At 45.8% G+C, this 14469-nt stretch overlaps 1 protein-coding gene across 4 annotated transcripts in view; it reads left to right on the top strand.

Annotated features, from left to right (window-relative positions):
* Nucleotides 1-14469, top strand: part of DCAF7 (DDB1 and CUL4 associated factor 7) — a 31295-nt gene that overhangs the window by 8402 nt on the left and 8424 nt on the right. For all 4 annotated transcript variants that reach the window (XR_007131639.1, XR_007131641.1, XR_007131640.1 and 1 more), the window contains exons 2-5: nucleotides 8881-9039; nucleotides 9727-9838; nucleotides 10237-10355; nucleotides 13832-14041. Coding sequence is in view for 1 of the 4 variants with exons in the window: in XM_047756877.1 (XP_047612833.1) it covers nucleotides 8881-9039; nucleotides 9727-9838; nucleotides 10237-10355; nucleotides 13832-14041 (600 nt within the window). In the remaining 3 variants the exon portion in view is untranslated. The remainder of the gene's footprint in view (nucleotides 1-8880; nucleotides 9040-9726; nucleotides 9839-10236; nucleotides 10356-13831; nucleotides 14042-14469) is intronic.

The following is a 14469-nucleotide window of genomic DNA, read 5'->3' as shown; positions in this document are numbered from 1 at the left end:
TAAGGATCCGGCATTGCAGTGAGCTGTGGTGCAGGTTGCAGACGCGACTGGGATCCCATGTTGCTGTGGCTCTGGCATAGGCCGGTGGCTACAGCTCCGATTCAACCCCTAGCCTCGGAACCTCCATATGCCACGGGAGCAGCCCTAGAAAAGACAAACAAACAAAAGGACCCAAAAGGAAACAGCACAGTAGCAATAGAAAGATACTGTAAGAAAGGAAGGAGGAAATGGGAAACAAATGGAAGGTAAAGTGTCTACACTAGAAAAGTGTTTTCACCTTGGTTGAAAATTAATAGCCAGTCCTGCCACCATGAATTCAAAGAACTTAAGGAAGTAAAGAACTCCAAGCAGAGATACAGGAGATCAGGTAAAAGAGGTATGGTGCCAAGAGAAAATGAAACCACCAGCAGGTAGAGCAGGAAGATAGTGGAAGAGAAAACAAAAATTATCAGAGAGTTAAAAGCCACATTGGGAAGAGAATAAAAATGAATACCAACTGCTGAAAACAGTGGAGGATAGGGAAGACAGATTGATAAATTGACATGGAAATGAACAATTGAATATGACAGATGCAAAAAACAAAGAACGGACTAACTTAGGTATAATTGGTATCTCTGAAGATCAAATAAATGAAATACGCAAACTCAAATATGTAGTTAAAGAAGACTTTAAAGGTTTAAAGTAATGAGTTCAAACTATCTGTCAGGAAAAACTGACACAGAACAATTGGCACTGAAAACTTTCCTAGGAAAAAGTGTCTGTGTTTTAAGGGTAAAGAAAATCTTTTGGACATTTAGGCAAAAAGACGACATCCTGTTGAAGAGGGAGGAAGAAATTAGGCCAGCCACATTTGATGGCAGAAGGCATGGAGCAGTGTCTACAAATCTGCAACTATTATAGATTGTGGCACTATAAATACCCGAGAATATACGTAAGAATATGTAAAATTTATGTGGGAAAATAATACATTTTATAAAGATAATTTATAAAAATTGACCATGGGGGAAAAAAACTTTTTAAGTTAAAGGAAATCAGATGATTGGTAAAAATAATACATATCAAAACTTATGGGGAGTTCCCATTGCAGGTTAGGAACCAGACGTAGTCTCCGTGAGGATGTGGGTTTAACCCCTGGCCTCGCTCACTGGGTTATGGATCCAGTGTTGCTGCAAGATGCAGTCAAGGTAACATGTGGCTTGGATCTGGTGTGGCTGTGGCCTCAGCTGCTGCTCCAGTTCAACCCGTAGCCTGGGAACCTGCATATGCCACAAGTGTGGCCATTAAAAAGACAAAACAAAAAAACACAACAAACCAAAAAAACTGGGGAGGAGGGGAGGTGAGGAAACAGAAGCGCAGATATGCTAAATAACCTCCCAAAGTGACATAGAAGGTAAGAGCAGGACCAGAACTGGAATACTGTGTCTAGAGTCTTAAAAATAGATAAATAGGATGTTAAAAAGGGAGAGGGGATAGGGAAGAAAGAAGTTTTGAAAAGAGAGGGGAACCCTTGCCCTAGCAGATGGAGTACACACACCAGAACTAGCATAGTTGCAGCCAGTACCGCAAGTAGTCGATGCAACTGCAGAGCGTGTTCCAAAGCAGATCCAAGTGTGTATTAGTGATAAGAAAGAACTTCAATTCACTGAGGAAAAAATAAATTATATGACATAATTTGCCATATGGCAGAAAAATTCAGAGTCCTCTTAATTCATGTCATATATGAAAATCAATTCCAGACCAAATATTTGAATGTAAAGAAAAGCCCCACAAACATAGTAGAAGAAAATAGACTAGACTATTTGTGCTGGGGCAGTTGGGGGTGAGCAGAGGCTAAGGTGGTCTTTTCAGCTAATCATTAAATCCAGAGGCAGGTAAGGGAGAGACTGATAGACCGTAGTACAGTTGACTCTTGAATGGTGAAGGTTTGATGTGGATATTTTTCAGTAGTAAGTGCTGCGGTCCTACCCGGGGTTCATGGTTGGTTGAATCCAAGAATGCAGAGGAATTAGATACGAAATTATACACAGATTAACCCCCTGCATTGTTCAGGGTTCACTGTACATACAAATAAACATTTCTGTGTGAGAAGATATGCTGTGGACAAACTCAAAAGACAAATGATAGGCCAAGGAAAAATATTTTCAAAATATGACAGCCAGTAGGAGCTAATTAGTGTGATAGAAAATGAACAAAGAGTGTAGGTAGCCAGTTCATAGAAGAGAAAATGCACATCATCAATAAGCAGGAAAAGATACTCAACCTCACAGGTAGTTAAGGGAAATGAGAACTGACCCTGTGGTGTTACTTCTCCCTTTCAAATTTATAAAAATTAAGTTACTGCTTCTAGTGTTGCTAACAACACGGGGAAGTGAACACCTTGACATACTGCTGGTAGGACTGTGAGTTACTGCAACCTATTTGGAAAGTAAATTAGTATCTACCACAGTTTAGAATGCATATACCTGGGGTTCCAGCTGTTCCACAGCTGGTTAAGGATCCAGCATTGTCTCTGAAGTGGCTGGGAGCAGTGGGTTAAGGATCCGGCGCTGCCACAGCTGTGGCATGGGTCACAGCTGCAGCTCAGATTCAGTCCCTAGCCTGGGAACTTCCATAAGCCGAGGGAGTGGCAGAGAAAGAACAAAAATGCACTTCAAATACAGTCTTGGGACTTGGGCCTCCAGAAACGAAGACAGCAGGAGTTTCTGTCGTAGCTCAGTGGTTAATGAACTCAACTAGTATTCACGAGGACTCGAGTTCGATCCCTGCCCTCGCTCAGTGGGTTAAAGATCTGGTGTTGCTGTGAACTGTGGTGTAGGTTGAAGATGTGGCTTGGATCCTGCATTGCTGTGGCTATGGTATCAGCTGGCAGTTGCAGCTCCAGTTCTACCCCTAGCCTGGGAACCTCCATATGCTGCAGGCGTGGCCCTAAAAAAAGACAAAAGACAAAAAAAGAAAGAAAGAAATCCAGACAGCAGCATATATATACAAGGCATGTAAGAAGTAGTGCCAGGAGCTCCTTGGTGGCCTAGTAGCTAAGGATCCGGTTTTGTTGCTGCCGTAGCTCAGGTTTAATCCCTGTCCCAATAACTTCCACATGCTGTGGGCATGACTGAACAAAAATAGTGCCAAGAAAGGGAAACCGTGTACACCGTTAGGGAAGTTGCTGAGTGGTATGATAGGACATTTATTCTGTGAAATACTGTGCATCGGTTAAAGAATGAGTTGGTCTACACATTGACCTGATGGATGCCCATTATTTCGTTAAATAAAAAGTTTATAGCATTGGCTGTAGTATCCCATTTTTGCAGAAACTGCAGGAAAACATGCTTGTATGCCTGTGTTTGAGCATAGAAAAGCGTAGAAGCAACATGCACCAAATTAATAAATATATTGGGGATGGGAAGGGGAGAGGTACTACCTTTTTTTGGTCTGCCTATGTCATGAAGGTAGAAAAGACGTGTGAATCTGAGCAAGAAGGTGATAGAGGACATAATGGTAAGGGGTTCAGGGTAGAATTGCGTGATGACATTCTGTCACTCACTGCCTTTCCCCTTAGGAGCTTCTTATTGAGGAAGTTAGACAAATAATAATAGCCAGAGGAGCGATCTAGCCCCTTTTAACAGCTGAACAAGCACCTCCAACGTGGTGCTACTCCCTGGTCAACTGAGTGGTAAAAATGCAGATTGGCCTTAAAGCCTAAGTGAGACTTTCTGCTTTTCCCCTTCTGATTCGTGGGCAGACTCAGCCTGACCTCCCCCACTCAGCTAAAGGGGCAGGAAAGCTGAAGTGAAGGATGGCCAGACCCTTAACGAGCAGGCCAATTTGCCTGGCCATGTAGGAGCAGACCCTGCGCAAGCAAGAGAGCTGTCAACCCCTGCCTGCAGGGGCCCTCGGCCCTGGCTCAGGCTTTAGCCAGTCACTTGGCAGCTGGAGCCAGTTTAGGGTGGGGATAGGGGAGCAGTATTTCTCCCCAAGGGGACAGGGGCAGAAATTCATCTTTCCTAAGCAAACGGGTAGGGGAGAGGATTGTAAAGAATAAGAGTAATTCTTTAAAGATCTACTTCCAAAAAGTCACTGTCCTCAGAGTTTTATGGGTGAATTTACCAAAAGAAACATGTAATAGGTAAAGCCATCTGTAAGCGTTCCTGCAAATCAATAAAAAGTTAAACACAACTTGGTCAAATAAGCTGAGCTTAGTTGTGGAATGGGAATCTATATTTAAAAGGCAGCTTCGTGATCCTGGCAAGATACTTGGCAGTTCTTTTTACTTTATGAAAGTGGGAAGAGTAAGGGTACCTACCTCATGGAGATGTCAAGAGGATTAAATGAAGTGCTGCAAGTGAAGCATTAAGCATAGTGCTTGTGCTTGGCCCATTGTAAGCACTCAAATATTAAAATTGCTATTTTAATAAAAATGCTCAGCCTTGGCAGTAAAATGCCATTGTTCATCCATCAGATTAGCAAAAATGTTAAAGATTATTTTCAGTGTTTTCAAAGGTATGGGAAAATTGACACCCATATACTGTTAATGAAAGCAGCCTTTTCAAAGGCTGCTGGACAGAATCTATTACTTTTGTTTGTTTGTTTAAAACAACACATTATCTCATGGTTCATATGGTATTAACATTCAAAACGTGATAACAACAGTTATGCTTCTGGCAGTCTATCCAGTAAAAGCATTTGCGCATGTATACACAAAGTATTGTTTATAGCAAAACAATGGTATATAACCACAGTAACTATGAATAGTGAAATTATCTATGAATAGTTAAATTATGGTGCGCTTACCACAGTCGGCTATGGAAGAATGAGGTAGAGCTGTTTGCACTGCTGTGAGATCTTCCAAAATGTCAAAAGCAAGTTGCAGAATACCTTTCATGGTCCAAGCCTATCTATGTATGTTTGTTTTTTCTTCAAACCAACACATAGGCATGTATATAGATGCACGGGGAACCATTTGGAAGGTAGTTTGTATCAGACTGGTTTGAGAGTCCCTGAGTAGAATTGAGGGTGAAGCTAATGGGAGACTTGACTGCTCTGTATTACGTGGATATTCACAGAGAATTTAACATTCTCTTTCATCATTACAATTTCAACGCCTGCATATATGAACAAAAAAATTGAATAACGGTGAAAGTAAATTGTTATTCCTTTTGGTAACTTGGTTGGCACCTTAGAGCAGAAGAGCTAAAGCGAGTTAGGCTGAGGATGAAACATGAGTCTGTGCAAACACATGAAGTCTTTGAGAAAATCAGGAAAGATTAAATTGCAGCTATTTCCTGACTTCTTTCCCTTGGAAAACACTCTGGGTAAATCTGATCGCCAGATTCGGGAACCATTGTTGTTGGCAGTACAAGCAGAAGTAAGACACAGGCTCTGTTTTTAAGGCATTTACTAATTGAAATAGCACAAGGTACGTAAGTGCCTTCGTGAGGCAGTGTGGGACTAGTCACCAAATGGATGGTATAGATGAGTGCGAAAGATGAGCGCACTAGGAAGACTGCAGAGTGTTTGTGAAGGAGGCGAGATGTAATATTAAAAGTTCATACACCGAGGAAGGCAGTACACGGAGCAATCTACATACGAAAGGTGTTACGTACAACTCTGTGCGGTGTCTGCATATCCTCACTTTACAGATTGGAAACAGGTTTGGCAAGGTTAAGTAACATGTCCAGGGTCCTGCAGCTAGCAAGTTGTAAGTTTGGAGCCCTGGAAGCCTGATGCCACGGGGCAGGATCAGGATGGGTGGAAAGACAGTAGGAGGGTTTTACAGGCATGCGGGCCGTGTACAGAGAGGGATGGGAAGCACTGAGTAGATAAAGGAGAAGGTAAGCCAGGGAAAGCCTTGACCATCTGGGTGAGTGGCTCCTAAGTGGCAGATGCTCACAGGATCTGATATTTGAGGTCTGGGGAGAAATCTCTGATGACTTGAAAGCAACTTTCAGAAGTGAGTGCCGCCTTTTCTCTGTTCCAGTTTATCCTTATGGTGTTACCTGCATGGTTAGACAGGGTTGTGTCTTTTGTGCTTGCTGCCATAGCCCAGCACTTAGAACAGTGCCTAGCCACTCGGTAAGCCTTGGAATAATACATGAATGCAGTATCTGGCTCAGAATCTATAGGAGGGGCTTTATTCTGCCCAACACAATGCAAAATTGAGCGTCTCATTTATTTTCTCCTCCTTGATGCCAGTTTTCCCTCTTCCAGCTAGAATCTTGTCAAAACGTGTAGATTGTACAACACAAAGAGTGAACTCTAATGTAAAATTATGGACTTTGAATGATGATGTTTCAGTGTAGGTTCATCACTTATAACAAATGTACCACGTTGGTGCAGGTATTTTGATAGTGGGGGTGGCTGTCCATGTGTGGGGGCAGGAGGTATATGACAACTCTCTGTACTTTCTGCCTAGTTTTTCTATGAATCTAAAATATGAAGTTTTGTGTGCAGTGATTCATGGAAACAATTGGATTTTCATATTCTCCTGGAGCTGTTTCTGATAATATGTTATTAGCAAATGCAAGTGAGAAACTTAAAGCAAATAGCTACAAAGAATGGGGAGGGGTGGTGGAGGCAGGGAGGGAAAAAATGTAAGATAGGAGCACTTTATTTGTGAAACTAGATTGGTATATAAAAAATATGGAAATTGGGTTGGTAGTGAAAACATTTCTTCAGCTTTCACAGACAATTACCTTTTATACAAATGAAAATAAAATATGAAGTTTTGGAGTTCCCTGGTGGCCTAGTGGTTAAGAATTCAGCTTTGTCACTCCTGTGGCTCAGGTCACTGCTGTGGCCCAACCCCCGGACTGAGAACTTCTGCATGCTGTGCATGTGGGTAAAAATAAATAAATAAAATATGAAGTTTTTTTTTAAAGACAGAATATTTGAACAGATTTCACAAGAGAATAAATACACATAGCAAATAAGCACGGAAAAGATGCTCAGTATTGTTAGTTGTTAGGGAAATGCAAATTAAAATAATACTGCACACCTATTAGAACAACTTTTAAAAAGCTGTCAATACAAAGTGCTGACAAAGATGTAAAACCCCCATAGGTTGCTAGTGAGGATGCAAATGACACAGCCACTTTACAAAGTGGGTTGGAAGGTTATTATTCTTTTAAATAAAGTTAAACATATGCTTACAGTATGACCCCAGAATGTCACTCTTAGTTGTTTACCCAAGAAAAATGAAAGCTGGTCAAAAAACAAACTTATACGCAAATGTTCATAGCAACTCTATAATGGCCCTAAACTGGAAATAATCCCAAAGCTCATCAACTTTAAATGGATAAGTAAATTGTGAATAACTAAATCCACATAATTCAGTATTACTTGGCAATAAAAAAAGAAGACATACTGATGAAACAACCAGGACGAATCTCAAGAGCATCGTGTAAAAGCAGCCAGTCAAGAAGGGCTACCCTGTGATTCTGCAGAGAACCCAAGAGAACGTTGGGGGGGCGATGGAAATATTCTGTGAATTAATGGTTATGGGAGTTTGTAAAACTGTATACATTTGCAAATGTATACATTCCAGTTGATTAAACTGTACACTTAAAGTATGCAGTTATTATATGCAATTGTACCTGTTTTTCTGCTGTATGGTCCATGCTTATCCTCTTGTTTATGGATCTTTACCAAACCCCCTGCCATTCCGTCTTCCATCTGGTGGAAGTTCATAAGCAAAGGGAGAGCAGGTGGCATTTCCTACTGAGCTGTATTGAGTTGGACAACAAAGGGTGGAAGTTTACGTTGGTCCAAAACTGACCCAAAGAAAAGGTGGCCAGAGCCAAGAGGAACGTTCTCATCAGCAGCACCCAGGTTTTTTGTTTTGTTTTGTTTTCTGTCCTTTTTAGGGCCACACCCCTGGCATCTGGAGGTTCCCAGGCTAGGGGTCTAATCAGAGCTGTAGCCACCGGCTTACGCCAGAGCCACAGCAACGCGGGATCCAAGCCGAATCTGGAACCTACATCACAGCTCACAGCAACGCCAGATCCTTAACCCACTGAGTGAAGCCAGGGATTGAACCCGAAACTCATGGTTTCTAGTCAGATTTGTTTCCACTGCACCACAACAGGAACTCCAACAGCACCCAGGTTTTTGCCAGTTATAGTGGTTTGGGTTCTTGAGTGCACGTGAGGCACAGCTTTATGTGGAAGCAGGTTATTAGCCAATGAAGGTGGGGGGCAGTTTGTGCAGGTTGCCTTTTTAGGTGAGATGTTACTTGGTTGGATGACACTGTGTAGGGTGCCCCTGGGCACTGAATACCCACAGCACTTCCAGTCATGGGGTCACTCAAACCACGGCTTCACGTTTTCAAGGGCCTCGGATTGTGAGCCAAGGTGTAACCAGCTGGGCAGTTAATGCAGTTCTCTGGTGCTGGATCAAGAGTGCAGGAATTGGAGTTCCTGTTGTGGCTCAGCAGGTTAAGAACCTGACTAGTATCCATGGGGATGTGGGTTTGATCCCTGGCCTCTGTCAGTAGATTAAGGATCCGGCGTTGCTGTGAGCTGTGGTGTAGGTCGCAGCTATAGCTCCGATTCAACCCCTAGTCTGGGAACTTGCACATGCCACAAGTGCGGGCCTGAGAAAGAAACGAAAAGAAAATGGAGTGCAGGAGCTGGAGTCAGAAAGCCTGTATTCAGATTTTGCCTCTGCCTCTTACCAGCTCTGCGGTGTTCAGTGAGCTTAGCCCCTGGAGTCTGGGTTTCCTGTGTGTGCAGTGGGCTGGTGGTGCTGGACGGCCTCTCTCTCTCCTGGTTGCTGTCTCTGCGGTTGAGGGTAGTCCAGTGTCAGGACTGCCATCAGGGATCTGGCGTATTTGCTGCTGCCTCAGAGAAGCAGACGTTTACGTGGCTCCATTTTGTCGTGTTACAGGTTCAGCTTGTTGGTTTAGATGAAGAGAGTTCGGAGTTTATTTGCCGAAACACGTTTGACCATCCGTACCCCACCACAAAGCTCATGTGGATCCCGGACACAAAAGGCGTCTATCCAGACCTGCTGGCGACCAGTGGTGACTATCTCCGTGTGTGGAGGGTAAGCAGGTGCCTGACTGGCAGCCAGAGCACTCGGGCTTTCTCAGTGTCAGCTGTCGTTAGCAGTGAGGAGTCATACAATAGGCAGCATCATTGCAGCCGGGAGGAAACAAGTGGTAGCAGATCCAGACTGCCCTTGTTTGGGCTCAGCAGATTTTCTGGTAAATCTGGCCAAGATTCCTTGAAGGCCTGCTGCCTGCTGCCTGCTGCCTGCTGTACTCGGCCCTGGAAACTTGAGGCTCAGTGAACACGCTCTAAGCACAAGAGCCTTCTGTCGGGGTGGGGACACTTGAGGCCTCTTATTGTGTCCAGAGCCAGGATATTTTTGAGTAAATGAAACAAAATACCAGGCCGCTGATTCAGTAAAGTGTGAAAGTGGGTCATGGAGCCTCCCCTCCCCCTCAGCTGAGCTCATCATCCCCATTGGCACCTCCTGCGGCCTGGTGGTGTGGTACCCAGCCGGGCAGGGGGAAGACCTCACATCTAGAAGGATTTGGAGGTGAAAATTTGGAAAACAAAGCTGGGCAGAGGAGAAAACTTTCTAGAATAGCATTCAAACAGTTCCTCTAGGTGTTATTACTCCTTGTGACAAAAACGTCCCGATGTGTTCATTTTACTAAGATATTGTCAAAAGAGGCTTTAAGGATTTTTTTTGTGAAATAAGACTAACTGATTTTTGTTCCTTCAGGTTGGTGAAACAGAGACCAGGCTGGAATGTTTGCTAAACAATAACAAGAATTCGGATTTCTGTGCTCCTCTGACCTCCTTTGACTGGAATGAGGTGGATCCTTATCTTTTAGGTAAAGGCGTGAGGGGGTGTGTATTGCAGTGTGGCGAAGCACAGACACATTTTCTCAGCTGTAACACTGGGCCGCTTTCAACAGAGGCCTCAGGTACATGCAGCATCCGAAGACGGGGCCAGGCGGGAAGGAGGCTAGGTGTGGAGTGTGGCTGTTAATTCCTCTCACGGAGTTGAGCTTCCCATGTGTGTGTGTCTTGTCTCTCCAGTCCTAGTCTAAGGCCACAGGGTAAGGATCGAACACCTGACTCTCTCGGGCTCTCCTGGTACCCTCTCTATACACAGGCGTTTGCGGCCTCTCGTCTCTTGGGCTGCATAGATGAATAGGCACAAGGAGAGGAGCTGGCGTGCGAGCCTCACTCTGACAGCCACTGACTGACCTGTGCTGGTCGTTTCCAGGTACCTCCAGCATTGACACGACTTGTACCATCTGGGGGCTGGAGACAGGGCAGGTGCTGGGGCGAGTGAATCTTGTGTCTGGCCATGTGAAGACCCAGCTGATCGCCCATGACAAAGAGGTAATGATGCTGTCCCACAGCTGCTTTCTGTGCCTTCGCTGTGAGCCCAGACCCATCTCTTACTGTTTGCAAATGATGTGGAAAATCACAATGTAATGCTGACGTCGTCTAAGTTGAAACCAGTAATGTGTCAAAACAGTAGAAAACAACACTATTATAAATGAGTGCATTTGGGGGCTGATATAAAACAACTCATCCTGCAGTCTGTCGTTTTTCTTTTTGTGCCAGAGATCGCTGGTTTTTTGGGTTTTTTTGGTCTTTTTGCCATTTCTAGGGCCGCTCCCGCAGCATATGGAGGTTCCCAGGCTAGGGGTTGAATCGGAGCTGTAGCTGCCGGCCTACACCAGAGCCACAGCAACGCGGGATCTGAGCCACATCTGCATCCTACACCACAGCTCATGGCAACGCCGGATCGTTAACCCACTGAGCAAGGGCAGGGACCGAACCCGCAACCTCACAGTTCCTAGTCGGATTTGTTAACCACTGCGCCACGACGGGAACTCCAGATTGCTGTTTTTTAATAATGAAATCTCTTAGGGACCCAAGCCACTGCAGTGACCATGCCAGATCCTTAACCCGCTGTGCCACGAGGGAACTCTAATACTTATACTTTTAATACTATTTGGAATTGAATATGGCTTATTTTGTTTTTTGGGTTTTTTTTTTATACCATGTGATTTAATATGAAATTCTAGAAAATGCGAACTCATCTATAGCGGCATGAAACAGATAAATGATTTCCTGGGGATGAGAGTAAGGGAGAAGGAGAGGTTCCACGTTTGGGGGGAGACGAATGTGTTCATTGTCTTGGTTGCAGTGATGGGTTTGTGGGTGTGTACACACTGAATATGGTTTATTTTGATGGTGCTGTTTCTCCTGTGTTTATTGGAAGAGTGGGGGGAAACTATTTGGAATTGTGTTTTAGTCAAAGCATTCTTCTGAGTGATTTTGGAAAATGGTCTTAAATCTTTTAACTCCCAGAGCCACTGCATGCTGGTACTTTAACCAGAAAAATTACAGGAAACTTCCTGTGGGTGGTGTTTCCTCTTCTACCTCACCCTGTGCAGCGAGGAGTAGTAACATCTGTACAGATAAGAGGGACCCCTTGAACTTGGGCCAGAAACTTGAAGCCGTCCGCAGAGTGGGAATTGGGGACCACATTTTCCTTCTTAGCATGAGGTGGTTCTTTGGCTTTCTGTGCTCCCAGTGGTGAGACCTGTTACAGGGCTGCCGGACTTGGCTGCTATGAACCAAGGGGCCAAGAAAACATTGGTCCCTGCAGAGAAGACCAGGAAGGAAGTCCTGGGAACCCTCTTGGCATCAAGTGGGACAGGTTGCTGTGCTTTGGATCATGTGACAACTTAGCCTACTGTTTTCTGTCAGAATCCAGTCCAGAAAACTAGAGCTACTCCAGATATTTGTACTGAGGGGATGCAATGGAGGAGCTTGCTTACGCAGACCACGGTAGAGCTGAGAAGCCACACTGGCAGCAGCAAGGAACCTGGAGAATAGGAGCAGCAGGAGCCGCTCATGCAGGAGGGGCCGCTGGCGGCATCAGGGTTCCTGAGCCCAGGGGTTGCAAAAGCTAGAACATGGAGGGGACACAGCCATGGCCGGAGCAGCTTCAGGGAGCTGCAAGAGCGGAGGAGGAGTCCCTTAGCTTCTCCCTACCAGAGGGAAGGGCCAGGCATGGACCTGAACAGCAAACAGGCTCTGGACCAACACACTGGCCTTGAAGAAATGAACCTAAGGGTGGTTGCCCTGAGAGAAACAGTGATACCTCCCAGCCCCTCTGATTTTTCTCAGTCCTCCTCTCTCTGTTCTGGAGGCTCTCGTTGCTGCCTGCAGATCGGCGCAGAGGAGGATAGCAAAGACCTGGGGGTTGTCGCCCTCCCGTGGCCTCTGATGAAATACACCAGTGGCGCACAGAGGAAGGAACCGTCAAAGCTGAGAGCTTTACACACTCGGCCACATTGCCTGTGGCGCCTCATCGCTTAGCGGAGCTGCTGTGGTGTCCCTGTTCCTGGGAGGTGCTGAGAGCCAGCCCTGGGGGGCACATATTGGTAAACACACCCCAGCCCTGGCTGTGCAGTGCTGGACAGAGCCTGGATCTGCCTGGCCTCCTTGTGATGACTGGCCCAGTTCCCCGTTGAACTCCTAACTCCTGCCATAGAAAGAGGAGTGTAATTTCTTCAGTCAGCCAGAGGGAAAGGAATTTATGAGGCTGAATAGAAGTTGATGCTTGTTTGTCAGTGTCCCTTAGTAGGTGGGACCTTATGAAGGCTGGGGTCACAGGTATTGAGTGAGAGATTCCGCCCTTGTCTCCCCAGAAGTCAGCTCTTACTGTCCTTGACCCCAGAAGGTGGGTTTTTACGTTTTGTTTTCCTTTTTCGATTTCTCTCTCCTCTTGTCTGGCTCCGGCTTTCTCTGTCTTTCTTCTCCCTTTCTTTCTCTGAAGCTCTCTGTTGCTCTCTGCCTGTTTCCTCCTAGACGTTAGTGGGATGCAGTGTTTGCAGCAAGTAATAAATGCAGAGAACAATGATCCCAAACCTAAATTGATTAACTTATGAACACAAACCAACCAGGAGAAGAAATGCATGTCCTAGGACAGGAGAGTGATATTAAGCCTCTTTGTAAATATAGGAACACCTGAGCCTCCTGTGATTCAGCCTTTCCCTCGCTCTCCTAAATGAGTCTCAGGTCTGGGTTTTAAGGCAGAACCAGCCTGGCTGCTCTTAGGTGGCCACAGGCAGGCTGCTTCGCCTATGGACTTGATGATCTTGGCCTTAATGTGGTCGTGGATCTGCCTCTGATCACACACAAATGAAAGCCACCAAGAGCCAGGAAATAAGTGTCCCTTTCTTGTGATAGGGCGGCAGAAGACAGCCACTGGCTCTGGCTTCACTGAGCCTGTCCAGGCACCCAGCATGCTTGCTCAGTGTTATTGGTGCTCTGCTGGGGGTGCTCTTGTTTCCTCATGGGAGGTGGAGGAAGACCTGGAAAGCAGGAAGGTGGAAGGAAGCTGCCAGTTTCCAAGCAGAATGATCTTCACTCTTTGGACAGTCATTGATGTTAGCACTTTTGGGGTCCAGTCCTCGCAGGCACTGTTTAGCTTTATTTTTTTATTTTTTAATATTTTTTTAGGGCATATGGGGCCAGGGGTCGAATCAGAGGGCATCTGAGGCTTATGCCACAGCCATGGCAACTCTGGATCCGAGGCACGTCTGCAGCCGACACCACAGCTTGCAGCAACACTGGATCCTTAACCCACTGAGCAAGAGCAGGGATTGAATCCGCATCCTAATGGATACTAGTTGGGTTCTTAACCCGCTGAGCCATGATGGGAGCTCCTATTGAGCTTTCTTTACCTCCTGTGTCTCAAACAGGGTTTTAGATGAACTACAGGTGGCAGATTTCCTGCTACAGGAGAGAGGCAGCGGATCTGAATCTGACTGAGGCTTCTTCCTCACCAACAGGTCTATGATATCGCGTTTAGCCGGGCCGGTGGCGGCAGGGACATGTTTGCCTCTGTGGGTGCTGACGGCTCTGTGCGGATGTTTGACCTCCGTCATCTTGAACACAGCACCATCATCTACGAGGACCCTCAGCATCACCCACTGCTTCGCCTCTGCTGGAACAAACAGGACCCCAACTACCTGGCCACCATGGCCATGGATGGAATGGAGGTGAGCACCCACTTCAGGCCCTTCGACTCCGGCACTTCGTGGTATCTCTGGAAGAGTGGACCTCAGCTGGTGGCAGTTTCCTCCCCAGAGGATTTTTGGAAATATCTAGAGACGGTCTTGGTTGTCCAGCTCGAGGGAAAGAGGACAGTGCTGGTGGGCGGAGGCCAGGGAAACTGCTTCACATCCTGTGGTGCACAGACCACTCCCCACTACACAGGATGACCCATCCAGGGAAGCCAGGAGCATTGAAATTGAGAAAACCTGGTCTAGAACAAGGACTGTGTGTCGAGATCTTTTAATACTTGGAGAAACACCATAGATCAAGGAGTTCAAGGAGCAGATCAAGGAGTTCCCATTGTGGTGCAGTGGTTAGCGAGTCTGACTAGGAACCATGAGGTTGCGGGTTCGATCCCTGGCCTTGCTTAATG

The sequence above is a fragment of the Phacochoerus africanus genome, chromosome 14 (assembly GCF_016906955.1).
Source record: "Phacochoerus africanus isolate WHEZ1 chromosome 14, ROS_Pafr_v1, whole genome shotgun sequence".
Lineage (NCBI taxonomy): Eukaryota > Metazoa > Chordata > Mammalia > Artiodactyla > Suidae > Phacochoerus > Phacochoerus africanus.
The sequence above is the reverse complement of the archived record's forward strand: the minus strand, read 5'-3'. Positions and strand labels throughout refer to the sequence as shown.